At 35.7% G+C, this 27,305-nt stretch overlaps 2 protein-coding genes across 4 annotated transcripts in view; one reads left to right on the plus strand and one right to left on the minus strand.

Moving 5' to 3' along the window:
- UBA6 (ubiquitin like modifier activating enzyme 6) overlaps positions 1-11,325 on the plus strand; it is an 87,277-nt gene extending 75,952 nt beyond the window's left edge. The window contains exons 28-33 of the mRNA XM_086405579.1: positions 1,982-2,099; positions 3,876-4,069; positions 4,814-4,941; positions 7,269-7,356; positions 7,564-7,658; positions 9,030-11,325. Coding sequence (XP_086261705.1) covers positions 1,982-2,099; positions 3,876-4,069; positions 4,814-4,941; positions 7,269-7,356; positions 7,564-7,658; positions 9,030-9,180 — 774 coding nt within the window. The 3' untranslated portion in view covers positions 9,181-11,325. The remainder of the gene's footprint in view (positions 1-1,981; positions 2,100-3,875; positions 4,070-4,813; positions 4,942-7,268; positions 7,357-7,563; positions 7,659-9,029) is intronic.
- Positions 11,326-17,828: 6,503 nt separating this feature from the next.
- Positions 17,829-27,305, minus strand: part of STAP1 (signal transducing adaptor family member 1) — a 30,399-nt gene continuing 20,922 nt past the window's right edge. For 2 of the 3 annotated variants that reach the window (XM_086405584.1, XM_086405585.1), the window contains 4 exons: positions 26,866-26,994; positions 22,143-22,212; positions 20,765-20,861; positions 18,160-19,188 (listed from right to left, as the gene is read on the minus strand). In XM_086405584.1, the coding sequence (XP_086261710.1) occupies positions 19,154-19,188; positions 20,765-20,861; positions 22,143-22,212; positions 26,866-26,994 (331 nt within the window). In that variant the 3' untranslated portion in view covers positions 18,160-19,153. Of the gene's footprint in view, positions 18,044-18,159; positions 19,189-20,764; positions 20,862-22,142; positions 22,213-26,865; positions 26,995-27,305 lie in introns of those variants that run through there. The other variant, XM_086405586.1, reaches the window with a different exon arrangement.

Consider the following 27,305-nt stretch of genomic DNA (forward strand, 5'->3'; position numbering starts at 1 on the left):
CTTGAAGCAGCTTCCCCAAAGCTTCAGGGTCTGGCACTCCTAGTTAACAGATGCCACAGCCAAAAATATCAACAGCACATCCTGGCAAATAAAAATTACTGCTTCCTTGACTCCTTAATATTTCTCAAATACTTATAATAATATTTAATATGTAAAATGTGAGTTGGGTGTGTTTTTTTAAAAAAGAAGTAGTATTTTAGTAATGATGTAGCTAGTTTCTTGGTTTGAGAATATCAAATTACCAACATCTGCTGGATCATCGAAAAAGCAAGACAGTTCCAGAAGAACATCTACTTTTGTTTTATTGACTACTCCAAAGCCTTTGACTGTGTGGATCGCAACAAACTGTGGAAGAATCTTACAGAGATGGGAATACTAGACCACCTGACCTGCCTCCTGAGAAATCTGTGCAGGTCAAGAAGCAACAGTTAGAACTAGACATGGAACAACAGACTGGTTCCAGATCGGGAAAGGAGTACATCAAGGCTGTATATTGTCACCCTGCTTATTTAACTTAAATGCAGAGTACATCATGAGAAACCCTGAGCTGGAAGAAGCACAAGCTGGAATCAAGATTGCTGGGAGAAATACCATAACCTCAGATATGCAGATGACACCACCCTAATGGCAGAAAGCGAAGAACTAAAGAGCCACTTGATGAAAGAGAAGAGTGAAAAAGTTGGCTTAAAGCTCAACATTCAGAAAACTAAGATCATGGCATCCGGTCCCATCACTTCATGGCAAGTAGATGGGGAAACAATGGGAACAGTGACAGACTTTATTTTGGAGGGCTCCAAAATCACTGCAGATGGTGACTGCAGCCATGAAATTAAAAGACGCTTGCTTCTTGGAAGAAAAGTTATGGCCAACCTAGACAGCATATTAAAGAGCAGAAACATTACTTTGCCAACAAAGGTCCATCTAATCAAGCTATGGTTTTTCTAGTACTTGTGTATGAATGTGAGAGTTGGACTGTAAAGACAGCTAAGCACCGAAGACTTGAAGCTTTTGAACTGCGGTGTTGGAGAAGACTCTTGGGAGTCCTTTGGACTGCAGGAAGATCCAACCTGTCAATCCTAAAGGAAATCAGTCCTGAGTATTCATTGGAAGGACTGATGCTGAAACTCCAATACTTTGGCCACCTGATGCGAAGAATTGACTGACTAGAAAAGACCCTGATGCTGGGAAAGATTGAAGGCAGGAGGAGAAGGGGACAACACAGGATGAGATGGTTGGATGGTATCACGAACTTGATGGACATGAGTTTGAGTAGGCCTCAGGGAGGCCTGGTGTGCTGCAGTCCATGGGATCATAAAGAGTCGGACATGATTGAGTGACTGAACTGAACTGATCTGAACTTCTCTGACCTTGTGTTTAATACGTAATTTCTTAAAGATAAATTACTTTTATATGCTGTCCTAAGCATGCAGCTATAAAGAAGGAACACATGTTCTTTGGTATAGAACTTCTTGTCAGCATTCAGTAAATATTTTACATGCCCATATTATGTGATTTGTGGATTTCTTCAATTTCTTTGAGACAGAAAATAACTTTGCACTAGTTAGAGATACATAATTTGTTTTGAAGTTGATTTTTCAGAATTGCAAGCTATTGATTAATATTAACTTGATTTTAATGTGGAATTTTAAAAGGAATTTGTATGAACTCAGATCTTATAAAGTATTCAGTAAGTATTTTTAACTTAGGCAGGTTTATTTTAGATATATTGAGATTCTCTCAGATAAAAACTCCTTTTCTCATAGAGTTTATATATCACTGTGAGGCAGTAGACAATAAATATGTAAATAATATTATTTACCAATATAAGGTATAAAATACTTTTGACCATAATGGTTAATAATCTAATTAAACTAGATAGAATGTTTCCTCTTTATGACTTGTTTGATAAAAGCAGATATGTTAGTTAAGCTTATGTGTAAGAGGTGATATCATTAATGAATATGTATTCATATATTTAAAGGTTGTTCAAACAGATGAAACTGCAAGGAAACCGGACCAGGTTCCTGTGAGCAGTGAAGATGAGAGAAATGCTATTTTCCAACTAGAAAAGGCTATTTCATCTAATGAAGCTACCACAAGTAAGGGGAAATCCTTATAAAACTATTTTGAGCTAAAAATATTTTATTTTCACTAAGCTCTACACTTAGAAGGTTGTGAAATTAAATAATAGCAGGAATAATAATGATATTACTTGATTTCATGATCATATGAAAGTCACTGTTCATCTTGAACTATAACTAAATTCACCAGTTTTCTCCACCATTTCCTTACTCTTAAAGGCTGATATGTACGTCTGCTTTGTTTTTGTTGTTCTGATTCTTTTAATCCTTGAGATTCTGTTATGTCATTGCTTTATAACTTACCGCTAGCATAATGAATGAAAAATGGAGTCCTTGTGGAGACTAACCCTGCATGTGTGTGTGCGTGCTTAGTTGCTCAGTCACGTCCAACTTTTGCAACTCCATGGACTGCAGCCCACCAGGCTCCTCTCTTCGTGCGGATTCCCCACGCAAGAATACTGGAGTGGGTTGCCATGCCCTCCTGCAGGGGATGTCCTAACCCAGAGATCGGACCCAGCTCTCCTGCATTGCAGGCAGATGCTTGACCGGCTGAGATACCAGAGAAGCCAGACTAAACCTGCTGCTGCTGCTGCTAAGTCGCTTCAGTCATGTCTGACTCTGTGCGACCCCATAGACCCAGTTAAATCACTTTAGGATAAAAAAATTATAGACAGATTTCTTCTTGGCTTCCATAATTATACACAGGTAATATAAATCTGACCTTTGTACACCCTTGCTAAATGATCTTAAATATAAAAAACTGAACTTTTAATTACTGAAAAACAGATCTGTACTAGCTTGTTTTGAGACCTCCTCAGTATCCTTTAACTACATAAATCAGCAGTTTCCAAACTTCGGAGATTTTACATAAAGACCAGTAAAATTCAAGAAAAAACCCTAGATTAGCCAACTATTTAGGGCGTCCCTGGTGGGCTCAGACAGTAAAAGAATCTCCCTGCAATGCGGAAGACCCGGGTTCAATCCCTGTGTTGGGAAGTTACCCTGGAGAAGAGAATGGTAACCCACTTCAGTGTTCTTGCCTGAAGAATCCCATGTACAGAGTCTGTGAGCTACAGTTCATGGGGTCGCAAAGAGTCAAACACAACTATGTGATTTACAGCCAACTATTTATTTTGCAAGTAAACAGTTGATATCCTAAGTTAATAATTGGAATTCTAGAAAAAACTTATTACCATTTCTTACTTTTTATTTCATCACAGATCAAGCTACACCTGTCTGCAGAATGATTTGGGGAACCACAAATTAATCTTAAAAACTTCCCCCAAAATACTTGTTTTTATTTGACCAGTTGACTCTATGCTTAGTTATCAGAGGTAAAATTTTTCAGAGTAGTACTTAGGGAATCGGTTTTTGAACAGTAGCCAGTGTTGACTTTTTTATTGTAAACTGCTTAATAGTAAATGTACATGGCCTTTTTTTTTTTCCACTTTATTTATTTATTTTTTTGGAGGCTAATTACTATACAATATTGTATTGGTTTCATCATACATTGACATGAATCTGCCACGGCTTTATTTTTATATTTTTTAGAAAAGTTTTATAATATCAAAATTTCTCTAATTTAGGGGTATTAAAGCCATCATTTTCATGTCCTTCAATAACTTAAGTTCTCTGACTTTTCTTTCTTTTTTTCTTTTTTGGTATTTTTCAGTTACTTACAAAGCTAAACAAAACACAGAAAAGATTCTTCAACAGTAGTGAGCCCACATTGCTTTTTACTTAGTAAAGCCTTTATTACTTACTAGCAAACTTTGTTTTTCTGGTTATCATCAGGTGACCTTCAGATGGCAGTGCTTTCATTTGAAAAAGATGATGATCATAATGGACACATAGATTTCATCACAGCTGCATCAAATCTTCGTGCCAAAATGTATAGTATTGAACCCGCTGACCGTTTGAAAACAAAGCGCATAGCAGGTAGAATTATACCTGCTATAGCAACATCTACTGCTGCAGTCTCTGGCTTGGTGAGATTATTATTCTGTGAAAATGTTGCTATATCATTACTTCTTTCCTGTCTTCCCTATTATACCACCCCTAAACCATTCACTCGGAGATCTTAGAGAAGGAAGGATACTTATTGACCTTATAATTTAAAATTGTAAGGTATTTCTGCAAATACAGTAATCTTGTATTTTGAACTTTTACAGATAATGCAAACATTTTTAAATAAGCTCCTTTGAGTTAGAGTATAATTTTTCTTACAAGCAATAATCCTCTTAATCATCTTTGTATCCTCCATACAATCCATGTGCCTTATTTTTCTTGAATAAAATGAACTATCCTAGACTTTGCACTTTGATAATATTAGATTTTAGTTCTTTGCCTTAAAAAAATGCTGTTCTCAATAGTGATTTGGATTTCTTTTGATTTAGTCTTTTCTTAACAATTCCTTAACAATTTAGAATCTTTAGGACCATGCTAGTTATTATACTTTAGTGTTACTCATAGACGCTATATAGTTATTGTTCCTATTATTAAATGATTTCAGACAGCTGTATTTCTTGAGTGCTGGTGTCTGCTTTCAAAATAGGAAGATTACATGGTCAGATTAATTAGACTTACAGAAATTTTTATTACTCTAGTCTAATAACTACTTTTATTCTCTACACAGAAATTCTTGAGAAGAAGTCAGGAAAATTATATACGTGCAATTAAAGTCATAGTTAGTTTTAGGCTATTATATAATCAGATCACCTTCTTTTACCTAGGTTGCATTGGAGATGATCAAAGTAGCTGGTGACTATCCATTTGAAGCTTACAAAAATTGTTTCCTTAACTTAGCCATTCCGATCATAGTGTTTACAGAGACATCTGAAGTAAGAAAAACTGAAATCAGGTATGCATGAAGATCTGCTTCTCTTGCATAATGAGAATGAAATAGTTTTTTTTTTTTTTTTTTACTTTTTAAAAGGGAAAAATAATAGCTTCATCACTCCTTTTCCTCTCTACACACACATATCTTTTCTATCACTTCAAGACAAGGTCATAACCCCATCTTCATGTAGCATTTTTTTCCTTTTTTTTTAAATTATATAATTGACATGCAACATTAATTTACTTTCAGGTGTACAACACAATGATTCGACACCTGTATATGTTGTGAAATGATTACCACAATAAGTTCAGTCACCATCCGTTATCAAACATAGTTACAGAATTTTTCTTATGATGAGAACATTCAGGATTTACTCACCCAGCAATTTTCAAATATGCAATACAGTATTAACTATAGTCACTGTGCTGCACATTATATATATCCATGACTTACCTTACAACCAAAAGTTTGTACCTTTTGATTCCCTTTATCCATTTTGTTCACCCTCACCACCTGCCTCTTTCTATGAGCTTGTGGTTTTTTGGTTTTTTTCTAGTTAGTTGATTGAGTTTTCTGGGGAAGAGAGATGGTTTGTTTGTTTTAAATTCCACATATACATAAGGTGATAAGGTATCCGTCTTTCTCTGTCAGACTTATTTAGTATGTCTTCAAGGTCCATCTCTGTTGTTGCAAAAGGCAGGATTTCATTCTTTTTACGGCTGAATAATACTTCATTGTATATGACACCATACTTTTTTTATTGATTCCTCCAAAATGGACACTTAGATTGATTCCATGTCTTGGCTATTATATAAACAAAGCTTCAGTGAACATGGGAGTACAGATACCTTTTCAAGTTAGTGTTGGCATCTTCTTTGGATAAATACCCAGAAGTGGATTTGCTAGATCATATGGTATTTCTATTTTTGTTGTTTTTGAAGAACCTAAATACTGCATTCCGTAGTGGCTGTATCATTTTACATTCCCGCTAGAAATGTACAAGAGGTTGAATTGCTTCACATCCTTGCCAGCATTTGCTACCTTTTGTTTTTTTTGATGATAACCATCCTAACAGGTGTGTGATGATACCTCAATGTGGCTTTGATTTGTATTTCTCTGGTAGTAATAATGAGCGTCTTTTTTATCTACCTATTGGCAATCTGTATGTTTGCTCTGGAAAACTGTTCAGGTCATTTGCCCATTTTGTTATTGGATTGTATGTATTTTTTGCTGTTGAGTTGTCTGAGTGTGTTATATATTTTGTGTATTAAATCCTTATCAGATATATGATTTGCAAATATTTTCTCCCATTTAGTTGGTTGCCTTTTCATTTTGTTGATTTTTTTTTTCCTTTGTGGATTTTGAGTTTGATACAGTCCCACTTGTTTATTTTTATTTTGTCACCTTTACTTTTGCTGTCAAATCTAAAAACTCATCACCAAAACCTAGTGTCAAGGAGCTTACCACCTAAGGTTTCTTCTAGGAATTTTATGGTTTTAGGTCTTAATTCAGGTGTTTGATTCATTCTGATAATCGATAATTTTTGTGTATGGTGGAAGATAGAAGTCCAGTTTCATTCTTATGCATCTGGCATGAAGCATTTCTGACTAAACTAGCCATAGTATAGTCAGCACACTATTAATCTGCCACACTATTCAGCATTGTACTTTCTTATGTTTCATCTATGTTTGCCTAACTCGGATGAATTAGAAGCCACCCTTAGTGTCTGACTAATGGATAATGAGAATAAGCATCTAGTTCCAAAAGCTGTATGACAAAGCAGAACAATTCCCTGGGACTTTCATTTTTTACAGTTTAAACTGGTAACAGCAAAAAATTTGAAAATTACCATCTTGGCAATAGTGTGAGAAAGCTTTACTCTCATACATCATTGATGAGAATATAAAATACCCATATTAAAACATATACAGCACTATATTTCAAACTTGCATGGGTTTCACTCATTTCAAATGATACACGTATAGGATGTTCATTCTGGCATTGTTTATCATAGCCGAAGATTAGAACAACCTAAGTGTCCAATGATAGGAGACTGAAACATCCACACAGTGAAACTTATGCAGCTATTGAGAACCAAACTCTCTTGCTAAGACATACTGGTTTATAATGAGACATTGGAAAGATAACAAGGTACTGATAAAAATGGTTACCTGTGTAGTATACTGGGGAAGTAAGATTTTGGAATATTTTAAGTTATATTTTCCTTTTTTTTACTCACACATTAATATCTAGTTAAATCACAAATAGTGGATTTCTGGGGTTTTTTTTATTATTACTCAAGGGAAGAAAATGTGAATGTTTTTGTTCTGAATATTTTTCTACAACAGAAATGGAATATCATTTACAATTTGGGACAGATGGACTATACATGGAAAAGAAGATTTCACCCTCTTGGACTTCATAAATGCAGTCAAAGTGAGACAATTATTCATTAGTTGCTTTGAGTCTGTTAGTTTTTATACATGATCTCATTAGTGTTTAGTCATGTCCGACTCTTGGAGGTTTTTATAAATACTATTTATCACAAATTTGCTTTCTTTTTACTGGTTGTAAAACATTGTCACAACCATTTTCTATTTGGATGGAGCTTTGATTGTTTTTCTTTTTGATATTCATTTTTAGGAGAAGTATGGAATTGAGCCAACAATGGTGGTCCAGGGAGTCAAAATGCTCTATGTTCCTATAGTGCCTGGTCATGCAAAAAGATTGAAGTTAACGTAAGTACCAAACATTGTATGCAAGAGATTCTTAGAAATTGAAATATAAGTTGGATGTACACTAGAAAATTAAGTGTAGAGATTATTGAAGTTCAGGTAAAAATACATGATTTACTCTTATCTAATGACAGAAATAAAGACAGTGAATGTACCAAGCTTCATAGGCTACCTTCCCAGTGAGATTTATAGGATTACAATATTCTTGTGAATTTCTTGTAGTTCTGAGTCAGCTTTGAAACTAATGGGCTTAGAAACCTGATTTGATCAATATACTAAGTAAAAGCAGATCCACCTCTTATGTGCAAGCACTGAGGATTAGGCTGGTGAAACTGAAGTATTAAAAAAAATGCCAATTGTCATTGTCATTCATTTATTCAGCATATTTTTTCGAAGAGTGCCTACTATATCCCAGGTACTTTTGTGAGCATTAGGGATACAGCAGTGAGTGAAGCAAAGTCCCTACCCTTCTTGAGGAGGGACATGAATATCAGATGGTGGTAAGTGCTATGGAAAAATAAAGCAGAATAAAGGTGTGTTAAATTGCTACAGTATATTAGTATGTTAGATAATCTTGGTAATCCCTCTGCCTGTCATATTTTGATTTGATAAGCTGACATTTGAGCAGAGAGAAAAAGGAACGGAGGGAGCAAAATCAGCCAGTCTTTACAGTGGTCTGCAAGGCCCTAAAGTATCTGGTTCCCACTTACTCCTCTGAGTTCCTTTCATACTTCTCTGTCCTTGTTCACAATATTCCAGTTACAGTGAACTCCCTCCTTTTCCTTGAACATTCCATTCTCCAGCATGGGACCTTTGATCTAGTTTTTCCCTTTGCTTACAACTCTTTCTGAGATGGCCATCTGACTAACTCTCACCTCTGGTCTTTGCACTTCCTAAAGAGGCCCCTCTGAACCCCATCTAATACTATATCCTGTCCAATCTCCCAGCCTAGCACTCCTAATCCCCTTTATTCTGCTCTACTTGTTCCCTTTCTCATAACATTTGTCACTAATAATCACTATATTATCATCTCCCCCCACTAATAAGCTTCATTCACAAGAGCAGGAATCTGTATTTCCCATCTATATATTCATTTTTTAAAAGCATTGCTTACATTTTGGGTTTTTTTGCTATGTGGTTTTTTTCGGGGGGGTGGTGTTTTTTAATAAGTGGTCTGTATTCTTTATCATTACCAACAGAGGTAAAAATTGTTAGGTAAATCATTCATTTCCTTAATTATATGAAAGCAGATGAATTACTACATTTAAAAGTAAATTTAAACAAGATCAGATTCTTTGGACAACATAATCATTGAATCACTCTTTTAATTTTACAGACTTTACCAAATTATTTGTCCTTGTTTATTTTTCTTAGAATGCATAAACTTGTGAAACCTTCTGCTGAAAAGAGATATGTGGATCTTACTGTGTCATTTGCTCCAGATGTTGATGGAGACGAAGATTTACCTGGACCTCCAGTAAGATACTACTTTAGTCATGACACTGATGAACAGAAGTTGTCTTAAATTTAAGACTACTTGATTTTGGAAAGAATGCACTTAATTCAGGAACTAAAAAAGTCAGCTCAAAATGCTATGGATTTCTCTTTGATAAAGCCTTAATTTAAGGGAACCATCAGTAAAAAAAAGGAAGTACAGTGAAGAATTGTAAAGGATTTTGAAGCATAGTATATACACTCATGTTGTGCTTCATATGTGGATGTGATCACAAGCAACTTTGAACTGGAATGCCATTTTATAATGCTTACCAAAAAATTGTATATTGACTTCTTTGGATGAAACGAAGGAAAAATTACATACCCAAGACTAGAAGAGCTAAAACATCAAGAAATTGAAAGTTACAAATGTAATTATCCAAAACATTTAATCTCATTTTATAAATTGTTGTTGTTGTTGTTTAGTATTTGAGGCCCATTTTTCTCTTCAAATAGTATTTGGCTCCCTGCACCTTTCAAGATGAGGCTTTGAATTTAACATCAATGTAGGTGGGGGGATAGTAGCAGTGGATAAAGAGTAGACATTTAGAATTGTACAAATGTTACCTCTGCTCATTTTACCAGAGTTTGCTATATCACTGTCTCTCCAAAATCAGGATCTTTGTTGACAGCATCAGTGTCATAAGTCATGATGACAGGTGTTAACCGGAACTAAATGTTAACAATACTGTATGAACTCTTGACAGCCCTCTTAGAGAATCCACAAATGCAAACAGATAAATATGGTTGGTCATTTGATTCATCAGTATGCCTTCTAATGTGGCTGTTTTATTTATTTGGAACTCTAAACCTAACTGTCATAGTATATAAGACTAAAAAGTTTTGTAAATGGAGTGTCCTTAGAAGTTGATGAAGAGTAGAAATTAAAAAATTATCACTAGTTGAGTCTTGATTTTTTTTTTCTTCCAGCAAACAAATGGACAGAAAAACAATTTTTTTTTTTTAAAGGAAATGTATTATTTAATTCCACATTCCCAGAAAGGGAGTTGACAAAGATAAAAATTTATTTTTTTAGATCTTTATTGATAGAAACGTTCTGTTTTCTGCTAGGAGCTATTGCAGGTATTCATAGAAATGCTTTCATTAAAATAACATAAAGTATACTCAACACTGTAAACTCAGTGAAAACAGCAGGTGTTTCATTTACTTCCAGTGATATGTGTCCTAAAGCAATTGGCATTTCGTAACCACAGAATGTCATTTCCTTCTAGCTGCTTTTCCTCTATTTTTCTGTTCAGACCATTAATAAGTACTTTGATAAATTAAAAACTGATTCACATCAGTATTAATACAATTTGATATCTTTTTCTATTCCCTCCTTAACTTTCCTTTTATTCCATCTGTATGTAGTTTAGTCAACCAGGCATATTGTTTCATTCTTTTGTAAAAGCATCATCCCATGGAGGAATGGAGGTTGAATTTGTATGATTAAAGGGTAATCTGCATTGGAGGCAAGGATAAGTGGACAGGATGAGTCTACAGGAACTGACTACCTTTGAAATAAGCAATTAATTTTGGTTCATCATATCCTTCCCTCTCACTTCATGTATATTGCAAACACAGTGCTTAAAATTAATATTACTTAAAAGTGAATTCAGGAATATCAAAGCTCTGTGGCTTGGAACATTAGAGGCTAGCACTAATAAAAGAACTTTCCTATAAGAAGTCTGTTCCACTTTTTTGTTTTGTACTCTACGACAGCAACTGATACTTTCTCAGTAGCCATTCAATAATTCTCAACTATGATCTAGTATCTTACTTACTCTATATAAATCTCTACATCTCTTCAGAAGTAAATTTAGAACAGAACCTGGCTATCAGTTCTTATTTCTGGAGATCAGTGCTTTAGCAGATTTAAACAGAATCAACAAAGATTAAGTTCATTTTATGATTAAATGTGAAACCATTTTGTCATTGCTTTTTTTTTTCCTATGGGTAACAGTATTGCCGTTTATTTCTTCTATTTAGTTCTGCTAAACTGGAAAGCCAGCATGAATTTAATGACAGTTTTTTTTTCATTGTCTGTTTTATTTCTGTACCATGAGATCACTGCTGGTGATTGAAATACCAGGTGCAAAAATTAATGATTTGATTTTGTACAGTACCACTGAGTGATTTTTTACTTATTAAAAATAAATCAAGAAATTTGACATTATCTTTGTAAATCCTGTTCTGAAGTTGACTCTGGAGATTCCAGTTTTACTATTCATTTTATGAGTAGTATTGCTTTGGTGTTTCCTAGTTTTCAAGTTGTGCAGTCATGGAGATACAGCACTCACTGGATGTGGAGGGACATTACTTCCAAGTGCTTTTGGCTCCTGGAAACTGTTAAAACAATTGAGGGGGAAGATCTGGTAAATCCCAGACTGCTGGTCAGGGATTTCTAAAGCCCATTCATTACTTTATAGAGTTCAGAGCAGTATGTTACTAACTTATAAGTTCCTTTAAATTGTCCCAAGGGTAGAACTTGGATATAGATGTGTATTTTTATTTTTTGTGTAATATGATACACCCTGATGGCGCCAGTGATAAGGCATAAAAAAATGTTAGCAGTGTTTAGAGTTCACTATTTTGTAATTGTAAAGTGAGATCTTAAGGGGGGAGAAAAATCTCTTTACCTAATACCTTTCAACTGCAGTAAATATTATCAGAAATTTCATTATGATTGTAAATACATAACCATTTAGTATACAGTCATTAGGTATTGCTTTAACTATTTTACTTCTAACAAATTCAAAACATAAATCAGGAAGTTGCAGTCTTGGGTGTCCCAGTAAGTAACCAGTCGATAATTTGTTTTTCTTGCCATGTCTTAGCTTTCTTTATTTAAGAAATATATATGTATTCATATATATACACATTTGTGTGTATATACATATTCAAGAGAGTACATAAAATACAAATACACAATTTTGGGAATAATTTTAAAGTAACTAGTTGTATAACAAGCTCTCAAATCAATACAAAATTGACAGCAGCCCAGAAACTCCCCTTTTAGTCCCTTCCCATTCACAACCAGCTTCCCCTCACATTAGCACTATTCTCCCTTTTGTGATAACTGTCTTTGTTTTTATTTATAATGTTACCTCCTATGTTTGTACCTAAACAGTACTGTACTTTTGATGGTTTTTTAATTTTATGTAAATAGAATTATACTATATTTTCCTTCAAGATGGGATTCTTCTTTCATTCAACATAGGATTCATCCATGTTGTTGCTTGTAACAACTTTATTCATCATCAATGATGTATAATTTACCTTTGCATTAATGTAACACTTCATTCATTCTGTTGACTGTGGACAGTGGGTTTTCGCAGAAGGAGGATCACAGTTGCACAGTGAACGTTATTTTATGTGTGAAAATCGTTCAGTCATGTCCGAGTCTTTTGTAGCCTGCCAGGCTCCTCTGTCCTTGGAATTACCCAGGCAAGAATACTGGAGTGGGTAGCCATTCCCTTCTCCAGTGTATCTTCCCAACTCAGGGTTCAAACCCAGGTCTCCTGCCTTACAAGGCAGATTCTTTACCATCTGAGCCACTACGGAAGCCCAAGAATACTGGAGTGGGTAGCCTATCCCTTCGCCTAGTGCAACTAAGCTATGTATGCCTAGGAATAGTCCTTGATTGTAGGATATTTACATCTTAAATTTTATGAGATTAAAACAAAATTTTCCCTGAGCAACAGAGATGTTGTGCTTTTCTACTTTGCTCAACTCTGGTGTTAACAGGTTTGTTTGTTTTTTTAATTTTGCCAATCTTTTGGATGTGCAATTATATCTCATTGAAGTTTTACTCTGCATTTCCCTAGTTACTTGTGAAATTGAGTACGTTTTTATATGTTTGCTGGCCACTCTTTGTTTTTTGTGAAGTGACTTTTAAATTCTTTTGCCCATTTTTTTGCTTGTGTTGGCAGATTTTTTCTTCTTTGATTCATTAAAGAGCATTATAAATCCTGTTCTTAGTTGGCTCAGTTCAGTTCAGTCGCTCAATCACGTCTGACTCTTTGCAACCCCATGGACTGCAGCACACCAGGCCTCCCTGTCTGTCACCAGCTCCCAGAGTTTACCCAAACTTATGTCCATTGAGTTGGTGATGCCATCCAACCATTTCATCCTCTCTTGTCCCCTTCTCCTCCCGCCTTCAGTTTTTCCCAGCATCAAGGTCTTTTCCACTGAGTTAGTTCTTCACATCAGATGGCCAAAGTATTGGAGTTTCAGCTTCAACATCAGTCCTTCCAATGAACACTCAGGACTGATCTCCTTTAGGATGGACTGGTTGGATCTTCTTGCAGTCCAGGGAACTCTCAGAAGTCTTCTCCAACACCACAGTTCAAAAGCATCAATTATTCAGTGCTCAGCTTTCTTTATAATCCAACTCTCACATCCATACATGACAACTGGAAAAATCATAGCCTTGACTAGACGGATCGTTGTTAGCAAAGTAATGTCTCTGCTTTTTAATATGCTGTCTAGGTTGGCCATAACTTTTCTTCCAAGGAGCAAGCATCTTTTAATTTCATGGCTGCAATCACCATCTTCAGTGATTTTGGAGCGCAAAAAAATAAAGTCTGCCCGTTTCCCCATCTATTTGCCATAAAGTGATAGAACCGCATGCCATGATGTTAGTTTTCTGAATGTTGAGCTTTAAGCCAACTTTTTCACTCTCCTCATTCACTTTCATCAAGAGGCTCTTTAGTTCTTCACTTTCTGCCATAAGGGTGGTGTCATCTGCATGTCTGAGGTTATTGATATTTCTCCCAGCAGTCTTGATTCCAGCTTGTGCTTCATCCAGCCTGGTATTTCACATGATGTACTCTGCATAGAAGTTAAATAAGCAGGGTGACAATATACAGCCTTGAGGTACTCCTTTTCCTGTTTGGAACCAGTCTGTCGTTCCATGTCCAGTTCTAACTGTTGCTTCCTGACCTGCATATAGGTTTCTCAAGAGGCAGATCAGGTGGTCTGGTATTCCCATCTCTTAGTTGGCTATATAACTGCAAATATTTTTTCCCACTCTGGCTTGCCTTTCCCTCTTTTATGATGTTCTTTGATATAAAGAATTTTTTAATGGTTATTTACTGGAAAGTATCAAATTTTTTGTTTTAAGGCTAGAGTTTTTTGTGAATTTTTAAAAATTGTTCTCTGAAGCCACAAAGTCAAAAGATACTCCTCTGTATTACCTTCTAAAGCTTTCGTTTTGACTTCCATACTTTAAGTTTTTAATGTATGAGGAATTACTTTTCTATATCCTAGGAAGTGCCTCATCACCATTTACTGAAGTCTCTTCTTTTCTGCAGTGCCACCAAAGTCGTGTCATATCCGTATATGTATACATATCTTGCTGTATTTTTTGTTCATTTTCTATCCCTGTGCTGGTATACTGTCTTCATCACTATAGCTGATATTTTATTTTTGATACTTGGTGGAACAAATCTTCCTGACTTATGTTTTGTAATGCATCTTGCTTATTTTTAGCCCTTTGTATTTTTGTTCTCAAATTTCTAATTTCAAATATGCAAACCTAGCATGTCACAGTTTCTAATTGTCCTGCTGCAATTTTATATCTTTCATCTAATAATGAAAAGCATTATTATTTAATAGTCTGTGTTTAATAATTCCCAAATCTGAAGCTCTCCTGCATGCTCTATGTTTGTTTCTGCTAATTCTCATTATCTTGTGTTCTTGTATGTGTGGTTATCTTTACCTTTATGCCAATATTATATTTGAACACCTGCTTGTAGGTCTTGAACAAGACCATTTGAACTGAATGGGCCCACTTTAATGAAATGCAGACTTTTTTCACTAAATATATCTTGTTGTTTAGTCGCTAAGTCATGTCTGGCTCTTTGCAACCCCTTAGACTGCAGCATGGGCTTCTCTAGTGGCTTAGATGGTAAAGAATTGCCTACAATGCAGGAGACCCTGGGTTGGGAAGATCCCCTGGAGAAGGGCATGGCAACCCACACCATTATTCTTGCCTGAAGAATCCCATGGACAGAGGAGCCTGATGGGCTAAGTCCATAGGATTGCGCAGAGTCGGACACAAGTGAAGCAACTTAGCATGCAGACTGCAGCATACCAGGCTTCCCTTTCCTTCATTGTCTCCCGGAGTTTGCTCAAACTTGGATCCATTGAGTCAGTGATGCCATCCAGCCAACTCATCCTCTGTTGCCCCATCTCCACCTGCCCTCAGTCTTTCCCAGCATCAGTCTTTTTTTTTTTTCCCAGCATCAGTCTTTTCCAGTGAGTCGGCTCTTCACATCAGGTGGCCAAAGTGTTGAAGCTTCAGCATCAGTCCTTCCAGTGAATATTCATGGTTGATTTCCTTTAGGATTGACTGGTTTGATTTCCTTGCTGCCCAAGGGACTGTCAAGATCTCCAGCACCACAATTCGAAAGCATCAATTCTTCAGCACTTAGCCTTCTTTATGGTCCAACTCTCATATCCATACATGACTACTGGAAAAGCCATAGCTTTAACTATACAGATCTTTTTGGCAAGGTGATATCTCTGCCTTTTAATACACTGTCTAGATTTTTAATAGCTTTTCTTCCAAGGAGCAAACATCTTTTAATTTCATGGCTGCAGTCACTGTCCACAGTGATTTTGGTCCCAAGAAAATAAAGTTTTTTCCCCATTTCCACTTCTTCCCCATCTATTTGCCATGAAGTGATAGAACTAGGACTATGATCGTAGTTTTTTGAATGTTGACTTTTAAGCCAGCTTTTTCACTCTCCTCTTTCACTCTCATCAAGAGGCTCTTTAGTCCCTCCACAAAATACATACTACAATCTCTTATGATCCATGGAAATGGAACCTCAGTTATAGAGGACAGACTGTAACCTCATAGGCAGATTTTCAACTGTGCAGTGGGTTGGTGCCTAATTCCCATGTTGTTCAAAGATCAACTGCAGTTTGATTCCTAACATGATTGATACGTTCATCTTCCATAAGACTTTTCATATGCTCTGGTACGCACTTAGCCACTAGTAATTCAGGATCTTTTTGACACAATTTCAGGAACTGGGATTTTTCTGAGTCATCCATGTGACTCAGAGCTGAGCTGACTGTACTAATACCCTTACTTCCTGTTAATCCTTAGTTCAGAAATTCTTCAAACTTGGTATTGTGGACTGGGGTTACCAGAGCCAGAGCCCCTACCTCTTTGCTGGTACTACATTCTGCCTTTGAAGCCTTTGAATGTTTTAGCTTTGCTCAGCTTCTCGGTGACCTTTAGAAAATCTATGAAAGCTCCCAGGGTACAAGTGCTCACAGATGAAGAATTCATTTCCTTTATGAATTTCTGTTTTCTCCCAGATACTAGCCTGATAATTATTCACTAACTTAGCTTTCTGATATCCAATACTTTTTCAAATACATTTTGTCCAACTTTCCTAAATATTTCCAAGTGAGAATGTTAATCCAAATTACTCAGCTCACTTTATTTCAAAATTTTCATTAGGGGTTGTTCCTCTTCAACTCTTAGGTTTTTTAGGAGAGTGTTTCTTTATTTCCAGCATAAAGTGTGGGTAATCCAACTTGATATTCTTTGTCTTTAAAGTGGAACACTATGGGCTACTTACATTTAATATAATGACTAATTTATTTCTGACATTTTATTTTGGGGGGATTTATTTTTTGTCTAGCTTGTTCTATGGTTTTTCTCTATTGCTTTTTAAAATTTGTTTGCTTTTTAAATTTCTGTGTATGCCAGGTATTATTAAACCATTGTTTGTCAAATCTAGATATCCTTCTGTATTCTAGAATTTTGTAAACCCTATTTGTCCTTCATCATCTTGCTTCCCTTAGGTTCCACAAATAGGGGGACACTAGCAGGAGACTGGAAAGCTGGAGAAAGGGAGAAGAGACTTTGACTATTGGCATTTGGTTGCTGGTCATCAGTTTATCACCTCAGTAATGGCTTTTCTTCCAGTGGTTGTGGTTGGTTCCCAGGCTCTACTTTTTTTCTGCCTCTCTTCAGGGTATCTCTTCTAGATTTCCAGGCTCTAATAATCCTGTCCTCTTCCCCGTAGTAGTTGTATCCATTGCTGACATTTTCAATTCTCACAAAACCTATTTAACCAATTCCTTCCCTTAAATTCTTTCTTAAATAATATGGTTTTTCTTTTTGTGAATTATACATATTTTTTTCTTTACTAATTTAGTAAATTTTATCTTTTAATGATTAACTCTGTATTGCAACATGCATATTCAGATTAAGTCAGACTAGAGTTAATCATCATATTTACATTTTGGAAGATGATAATTTCCAAAGATGGCCACAGTGATATTTGCATGCTCATGTGCTTTTCTCTTAGAACCTTGCAACCAACCATCAAGAGACAGAATATTTTCCGTTACTTTGAAACAAGAATTTATGACTGGCTCAAGTAGTGCAATAGAAGGCAGCATATGTAACTGTACAACTTCCAAGGTTAGTTGGAAGGAAAACGGTCTGTAATTTTAAGCTAGGCAAAAATGTGTCAGATATAACACAAAAAAGTACAGTCCACAGAAGCAAAAGTTGATGGGCTTCTGCTCTGCAAAAGATGGTTTTAAAGGAATGAAAAACAAAATGAAATATTTGCATATCATTTATCTGACAAAGGGCTTGTATTTAGAATATGAACAGAGCTGTCAAAACAAATAACCCAATAAAAATATGGTCAAAATAATTAAGTGTATATTTTGCCAAATTAGATTACATGAATGGCAAATAGCACATGAAAAAATACTCAACATCATTAATCATTAGGGAAATGCATATTATAACCACAGAGTTACCACTACAAACTTAAAGATAAGATGAAGTGCTGGCAAGGATGCAGCCAGAGCTCTCAGACATTCATAGTAGAGGTGTAAAAAGGTAGGACCACCTGTGAAAAGAGTTTTACAGTTTCTTATAAAGTTAGACATACATGTATCATTTGACCCAGTAATTTCATTCCTAGATATTTTTCCAAAGTGAAATAAAGACATATTCACACAAAAATCTGTGTACAAATATTTATGTAGCTTAATACTTGCCCAGAACTGGAAATGATCCTAATATATTTAAGCTGGTTAATGGATGAACAAACTGGTACCTCCCTACATAGTGACATTTCCCCCCATATTTATATACTATTCTATATAAATATGATAGTATATAAATAAAGCAGAGTGAACTATAATACACAACACTTGCGTGAATCTAGACATTATAATGAGTGAAAGAAATAAGTCCTAGAAGATTCTGGACTGTGGTACCATTTATATGACATTCTGCAAAAATGCTGAACTATAGGAATGGAAAACAGATCGGTAGTTGCAAGGGACTGTGTCTGAGAAGAATTGACTAAAAAGAAAGGAGGTGATGGAACTTTCTATATCTTGATTGTGGTGATGATAGAATTCACAGAACTATACAACAAAAATTTAATTTTATTGCATGCAAATTAAATTTTTTAAAGGAAGAAAAATAATCCCTGTATATAAGATATATCACACTTGGGATTATTTATTCAATTCACAGTTTTTCCTATAATGAAAGCTCCAAGAGAGCCATACTTAATTCTCATCACTAAGAATTCCTAGCCCAAGGACATGCAGCTATCCTTCTCTCTTTAAATGCTCTGAGTTCTCACATAAGAGAATGTGGGCTAACCCTTCAGGATTAGAGACCACATGAAGAGAATGGTTCAGCCAGGCCCAGGTGACCACCAGCACCAGATGTGTGAATGAAGCCAACTTAGACCATCCAGCTCCAGTCAAGCCACCAGCTGGTTATAGTCCTACAAATGACATCAAGATGCTAGCAGAAGAACTGCCCAATGGAATTGAATCCAAGTTGCTGATATGCAGAATTGTGAGTAAATAAAGTGGTCATTGATATAATCACCATGTTTTAGGGGTGGTTTGTTACATAGCATTAGATAACTGACACAATATCATCCATAGAGAAAAAAAAGTTTGGATTCCCCAGCCTCCCCCCTACTTTTAAAAAATTATTTTAAAGATGTCACAGGAAATCCTTTCGTCTCTGGAGGAAAAAAAGAAAAGAAAAACACATTAATACATTCCCAGAGATTTCTGCTAGGTGGTATTTTCTTATATAGAGTCCAGGTAATGTATTATGCCATCATATCTATAATAACATGTTCATCATTTGTGGTTATATTGCAAGATAGAGAAAGTCAAAGATGAGGGGAGAGAGCTAACGGGACCAATAATTTATAGAGGACAGAGGGATACTGGGACATGGTGATAGTCTTTAAATATTTGATGGGCTTTTTAAAACCATGTGTCGTTTTAAAGTCAAAAGTCGGATTGAAGTCGCTCAGTCGTGTCCGACTCTTTGCGACCCCATGGACTGTAGCCTACCAGGCTCCTCTGTCCATGGGAATTTCCAGGCAATAGTCTTGGAGTGGATATGTATAAGTCAAAGGGAGAATGTTTCAGACTTAATAGTCAGAAAAAATGCTTTAAAATGAGAGCTAACCAAAAGTGAACTATGCTGCCTCAAAAATCAGTGAGGCAGCTATCATTAGGAATTTGCAAACAAGTTGAATGGTCACATCTTAGAAATGTTTTTTGTATTGATTCCTATATAGAATGAGACACTACTAGATAATTTTCTAAAGTTCCTTAAGACTCTGAGTTTGTTAAAACTATTTGTCATCACAAGAGTCATACCCATGTTTTAAAACTTGGACTTTTAAACTTGGCTGTCTTTTTAATTAGTAGACTTTCCAGATATGCCCTGATGCAAATAACCAAACCAAGTTGTTTTGCCTCATAATCTGTAGGAACAGGAGTTTGTTTTGATAACTGAATCCAAACGAGCTGATGTTTTTCTCTGCTGCTTACAGCTTGTCAAGTGATCATGTGTACCAGGAATTGTTTAAAAGGATGGAAAGAAACTGTCATATCCAGTCTGCCCTGCGTTGCCAAAAACTGGACTACAAACAGGGCCAGCCTTGTGGTCACGTGAACTGTGCACTGGCACTGGGTCCCATGCTTGGTTTAACAGTCCACTGCCACTGCTTTGAAATTCTTAATAACTTATGAACAGGTGGCCCCACAAATTCTGTAGCCAATCCTAACTACAATCTTTATCTGTAGTTCCTCGACACCCACTCAATCCTGTTATCTTGCACTCAGCCTTCTGCCTTTACAGTGAAATAAGACTTCTCTCTCAAGTCATCTATGTCTAATGACCAATCCCAAGTTTCGTCTTAATCATCATTCATTTTCATCTGTCTCAAGCATCTGACACTGTTGACAGACCATACCTTTAAATTCCATTCGGTTTCCATGACTGTATGGTTTTCTTCTTATCAAACTTACTTGATAAAGCTGAGTAGAACAATGGAATGAAGCTGGTAGTTACAATACATGCCTCAGGGTTTTTTCCTCCAGAGTGGGCCTATACTGTATCTACCAGGATATAATAGACCATAGACTATAATCCTATAGTGTTATAGGATTGATACTGTATTATTAATACTATACTATAGTACATTATAATCCTACCTGGTGGCTCTTATAAATCATATATTGGTTTTTTGTTATTTTGTTTTCCTTTTTTTAATACAACAGTGAAGTGAAGAACATACCAAGGGTTTCATCAGTTGAATATATAAATGGTCGTAAATTTCCTCGCGTCTCCTTCACAAAATAATCAATGACACTGAAAAGATTTGGGAGTGTTACCTGTATAAAGAGAGGAAGAGAAGTCTCAATGTTGCCTGTGTTAATGATAGAGTAAAAGAAAGCTCAAATGAAATTTAGTGGAGATTACTATGTATTTCCTGTCCTCCAGGAAATCATGTCAGTTCCTCACTTCAGTGGCTTACTGAATGTTCAAGATTTTACCTATTCATGAATTTTATTTCTCCTATGCAACCATATCTTCTTCCCTATTAAGTTACCTCTTTCCTGTTATATACAATTTGGTGGCCAATAATTGGATACTCTGATCCTTCCCAGTTGTTGCATGAGAGTGTGACTCAAGTTAGGCCCAAAAAGCTCCTCTCCTGAAATTTGAACTTGAGTAGAAGAACAAGAAAGCAGATTCCTAATCAGATGATGCTTAATACAAGTAACTGCTTCCTAGTCCCTAAAGGTTTCCTAGCCTTCTGGTCATGCTATGAGTTTTCTATATTCTTTTTTTTTTTTTTTGCTTAAGTTAGTCTTAAGAAAATTGGTTTCTTCTCCTTGAAACTAAAGACCCCTTTGAAGCCAGAAAACTTAGTATTTTAATATCTCATTGTAACAGCGTAATTCCCACCACTGCAGCCTAACATCAGAGATACTCTGTTTCCCTAGCATCCTAGACTGCAGGCCACATTACTTCATTCTCATTGGCTGAAACCAGTGTAGATATCAGTTTTTCCACCTGTATAATAGGTGCTGACTCTGGGTAGTGGTCAAACTTAAATTAGGTAATGTGTGTAGAGTATTTGGTTCTGTGCCTAACATAGTACTGAATGGTGATAATACTATATATGTCAGTTGGGGTAGAAGGGGGGTTGAAGACAGGAACAATCCTTTCTTTACTACTTGTTACTTTTAAAAGAGGAATTTCTGAACTTCTGCATGGTAGGTATTAAAGGACCAGACACTGAAAGATTTTTTTCCCATTAGAAATAAGCAAATTGGAATACTATATACTTCTAATTGGAGAATGTAAAATAGATGGTAAAAAATGTTTTTCTCTCCTTGAGACAACTGTATTGAAAAAGATTTTTAGAGAAAGAAGGAAGTGGCAAGAATTGATAGAAGATGGTCTTCTACACTGCCTCTTCCACCTCCTCTTGCATCTCGCATCTCACCCTGGATGTGTGCCACCTTTAGGGCCTCTTACCGTGGCTGTTTTTTGCAGCACTATGCTCCTAGGCAGAGAATCTGCTTTTCCACCTTACTTTGAATTCTATAAGGTAGGTGTTTGGGAGGGAGCAGAAGAAAATAAACAACAAGGAAATAGCTACTTACAGGCTTTTCCAAATCAATAGTGTAGTTTTTCCCTGCACTCATCACTTTGTAGTGCTTGATTCTTGGCAGGCTGAAAAACCAAAAGAAGTTCATCTCCATTTGAGTACACAACAGAGTCAAATCAAACTAAAGTGAGTATAAAATATCACCTGTATAGTAAAAAGCTATGTTCCCATGATTCTAGTTTGGCCAAAAGGGTGGGGGGTTTTATTCACCATTTCCTGTGTCTCTTTTTTAGGGGGTTATACACTAGTGTTCTGTGTGCTAAGCCGATTCAATTGTGTCTGACTTTTTGCAACCCTATGGACTGTAGCCCACCAAGCTCCTCTATCCATGGGATTCTCCAGGCAAGAATACTGGAGTGGGTTGCCATGCCCTCTTCCAGGAGATCTTCTCAACCTAGGGGTTGAACCCACATCTTTTATGTCTCCTACATTGGCAGCTGAGTTCTTACCACTAGCACCACCTGGGAAGCCCATTTATACACTTGGGATAAAGGAAACCTGGGTCATTGAGTGGATGAATGAGAAAGAATAACTGAGATGAAAAAAGGAATCAAGAGCTGAAAATCTTTCAGGCTGAAACTATTTTTTTTAATGCTAGTAATTTACAAAGTAGAAAACAGGATAAAATCCTATGTAGGCATACACGTATCAAATATATATTCTCTATATTAAAAGGGATATTCAATTCATTTCTGTACTCTAGCATTAGGCACACAATAAATATTTATAAAACTGAATTTTAAAGTATTAGTAACACATATAATAGTGCTGTGTCCTAGAACTAATTTCCAGTGAAAGCAGAAGTCAGTATGTTTCCCTTGATTCATATGGCAGTAGTGTCAGAACCAAGACTTCTCTAATGTTAAAAAGTTAATAACATTTATTATACCTCCATTTGCTTGAAAGACAAACTAATTCAACATCTGTCCAGTTTACAGAAGCTGCACAAGCAAAATTATCCCTCAGATTTTTTTTCTACAGAGCCTCCCTTGTTCTTTTACATCACTCCTCTCTCCATTTCCAGATCACATTCCTCTAGAACTAATCTATAATTCTATTTAAGGAACTATCCCCTCATCTACTATAATATCCAGATCTTCTCTTAATTGAGTATCATGTTGGAAAACAGCTAACGGTTGTTTCCAATGGCTTATTCTAAAGCTTTATTCTAAAAACATATGATAAAACCTATAATTCTATTTAAGGAACTATCCCCTCATCTACTGTAATATCCAGATCTTCTCTTAATTGAGTATCATGTTGGAAAACAGCTAACAGTTGTTTCCAATGGCTTATTCTAAAGCTTTATTCTAAAAACATATGATAAAACCTAACCCTTTTCCCTCCTAAGGGGGGAAAAAGTGTATTCCCTAGTGCTGAACCTTCAGGAGGAATCAGTCACAGGCTGGTGAAGGAAGCTTCTCGACAGAGGAGATCCTACAAATACCATCTTTTGGGGTGTCTAACTCTGGCTTTATCTTTATCCCTACATGAAAGATCTTTTTAATAATACTTCTGAAAACCCTCACCAATTCCAGCTGGAATTCCTTTATTCCTATGAAATAAGTGATTATTATTTCTTGGAAGACTGATAGAAAGCTTGAAGGGCATGGCCTTTATAAACTGAAAGATCTAGATTCATATTCTGGTCTAGTTGTGTGAACTCTGAGCCTCATTTCTTTGTCTATATAATGGAAATGGTAATGCCTTTCTTCACAGTGCTGTTATGAATTAATGTTTGAAAAATCCTTAGTACGGTGTCTGTCACATGTAAACACTCAGTAAATTATAGCTGTTTTTTTTTTAACTACTTTTTAAAATGCATTGTTTTAACTTAGTTTCTGTCAGTCTCAGCTTCTTCGCTTATAAAACGTGGAAAATACTGTCTCAGTTTTTATTGTGCTTGAAGGAAGTTTTTGTCAAACACTCAACACCCACAAATGTACCCCATTAAGTTGGGATAGCAGTTGTTGCTGCTAATAATAACCATCATAGCATCATCACCATCATCATTTTCATCCCTGGTAAAGTTGTGGGAGGAAAAGCAGCAAAAGTTAAGAGCCTCTTGGCACTTTTAACTAGTAAGACCAAGTTCTAAGGCCAAAAATAAGATAGGAAAAAAATTCCACTGAAGTCACTTGAGGTTTTACTCATTTCAGACCTGTGCTTTGCTTGCATATTTTGTTTTTCCAAAGGAATAAAGGGATAGGAAGAAAAAAAAAACTAGATTGTTAAATTTGCTCAACTGAGGTGTCTTGATTTTAACATCATAAAAGAAGTAACTGTCTTTTAAAAAAGAATGTGTGGCCTTAAGTGTGGCTATAAAATCTTAGCTTCTGACCCCAAATTTTGCAGAGGAATGAATTTGGGGTAAATATTTTCTATTGCTTTCTTGCTAATGGCTTCCAAAAGAGTTTATACTTCTAACTTGCCATGTACTCATAACAATTCTTAGAAAACAAAACCAAATTGTGACACTTGTAAGAATAACTTTATGTCTTATGAATTCACACATCACTGGGCTGAATGAAGGTGGATGATATGTCAAAGAGAAGTCACCTCATAAGTTGCCATTGAATGACTTTTGTTCCTGAGAACTATATCTTTCCCCCCACAGTTGATTTATTAACAGATGGAGATAATTTTACTTTCAAGTATGGCTTTGTAAACCAACTTGTCCTTTTCAGCTAGCATTTTATCAGACACAGGAGTCTAAACTTGCATGGCTGAAGAAACATTTCTCCTACAACCTGCAAGAGAGTGAATTGGTTTTGTGGGTAACACAGGTGCTTCCTAATAGTCTAGATTTCTGCCAAAGTCTTTACATTAAGCGCTACGATCTAACAGGCTTAACTTCTGCTCTGTAATTGCTATCCTTTAAAATTAGATGACCTGTTAAACAAGATATTAAATCCAGGCATCCTAAAAGACTTATTTTGAGACATTAGAGAACATATATAATAATCTTTACATCATGGATATATCTGGCTCTTAAGGAATACTTGTGCAAAAACAGTTAAAATTTTTCCTAGGAACTTTCATCAAGTATAAACTATTCCCAAAGCCTAAATAACCACTTACTGACTCTTATGTTAAAATACTGTGCTTTGGCCATTCTACCTTACTCCTTGCTTTCTAGATAGCAACTTTTCTTTAGAGTGGAGAGAAAATCAGTTTTATGAAATGTTATAAGTTCTTATGTCCATCAGCTGTACAAGCATGAATTTCTGTATGAATTTAAACTAGAAGTATGTTTACTAAAATTAAACTTAGGTAATTTTGATATGAACTCCTTTGCCAGACTTTTTCTAATAAGGTTAAATGTAACTTAAATATAATATGAATGAAAACTGTGACATTAAATCCATATCCTAAGAATACAAACTCATTGCATTTGGTCACAACCCATATTTACAACAGAAAACTCTGTTCTTTCTCATAGCTCACTCATATGGAAAATGCAAATTGAAAGTTGGACTAATTTAGACCACACTAAAAGAGAGCTTGCTACTATTGTAAAGGAAATATACTGTCTTTGAAGAGCTATTAGATCTCAGGATTTTGTTCCTTTCATGCAGAATGGCAGCACAGGGTTCATATGTAAATGATTCAAACACTCAATCTAACCAAGAGTATGAAAGAAAAAATCACTTATGTGATCTAATTTAACTTTCAAATAATTAGATTATATTTCTCTTTTAAAAAATCTGTGAGATAAAGTTTTTTGCTAAATAAGAATTATTTTATTCAAATTTTTAATATTTAGAAAACCTTAAGATGACTTAGAATAAAATCCAACAATAAATATGCAATACTGTATTAAAAATTTATAAAATATTATTGAAGAGCATTAAAGACGAGTTAAATATTGACCTACAAGAGGACAAGATCTCCAAGTAACAATATGGACTAATCCAAAAGCATGTCCTCAGGGTAAACATGAAGCTGTAGGTTGGTGAGTATTATACATCATTTCCATAAAACTTAAAAACATAAAACAATGCTGTGTAATAATTGAGGGACAAACACATGGAGAAGGAGAGAGTAACTCAGAGTGTGCACCTTCCAAGGACTGGTTGGGGGTGGGGAGTGCATTTGGAGAGAGGTGGACTGATATGGAGTGTTTGGCTTGTCACAGCTAGGATTTGAAATGTTTCAGTCTCAGCTTCAGATTTGATGCTAACAATTCTAAGCTCTATGCCAAGTTCATGAACTGCTGGAGAAGGGCCAGGACCTGCCTCTACTTTCTCCCACACCTCCAACCTGAGAGTTGGCTCCTAGCTAAGAGTGGCTCCATCCAGTCACTGCCTTGATCAGATGCTACACAGGTAAGAGACAGTCTCAGGAGCCACCACGCCATGGACCCGGGTTCAGCTTTGTGACTTAGGGCATCCCTTAAACCAAGGATTTTGTTCACTGCTGTATCCTCAGTATCTAGAGTATCACTTGGCTTATAGTTGCTCAATATTTATTGAAATGAGTGAGCGAATGAATAATAGAACTATATCCAGGACCAAAGTAATTTGTTCACTGTTCTTCCCTACTACAAATACTAGTTTTGACTAGCATTGTTTATATAACATTCCCTCCCTATTATTGTGTTCACATGTTTATCCCCAATGAAGCACACAGCAGATGCAGATCTGAACTTGTATGACTACTTTCTAAAGTGATAATCATGTTTTTAACAATTCCATACATTTTAAAATTAAACATACTCTATCTCCTGCCGGATGGTGATGGAGTAATTTCTGCTGTCACTGCCAGGCCTCAGGATCATATTTCCCATGGAAGGGTTCTTCTCGAGCATTTCAGTTGCTTCTTTCCGGGACACTGAGTAAAAACATCTACAGAGGTGAGATTAAAAAGAAATTTTTAACTGATGAAGCTCATTACTTGAAAAGATGCTACTAAAATAACTCTTAAGAACTACAGTTATTAACTTTTATTACCATTTCCAGTTTTATTATTAGTTAATGTGATATAATTACTATTATTACAAGCATGTGCCACTGGGAGTATGCAGATACAATACTTAAGGCCCTGCTTCCTTCATTCCTCCAAAGGCTTTATTTTTAAACAATGAAGACCTGAAGAGTTATCTACTGATCAGTATATATTTACCATTACCACTTGAAGGTCTAAGATAACAATATAT

Source organism: Bos grunniens, chromosome 6 (assembly GCF_055505025.1).
Source record: "Bos grunniens cultivar Pamir isolate PY7600 chromosome 6, Bosgru_T2T1.0, whole genome shotgun sequence".
NCBI classification, from domain to species: domain Eukaryota; kingdom Metazoa; phylum Chordata; class Mammalia; order Artiodactyla; family Bovidae; genus Bos; species Bos grunniens.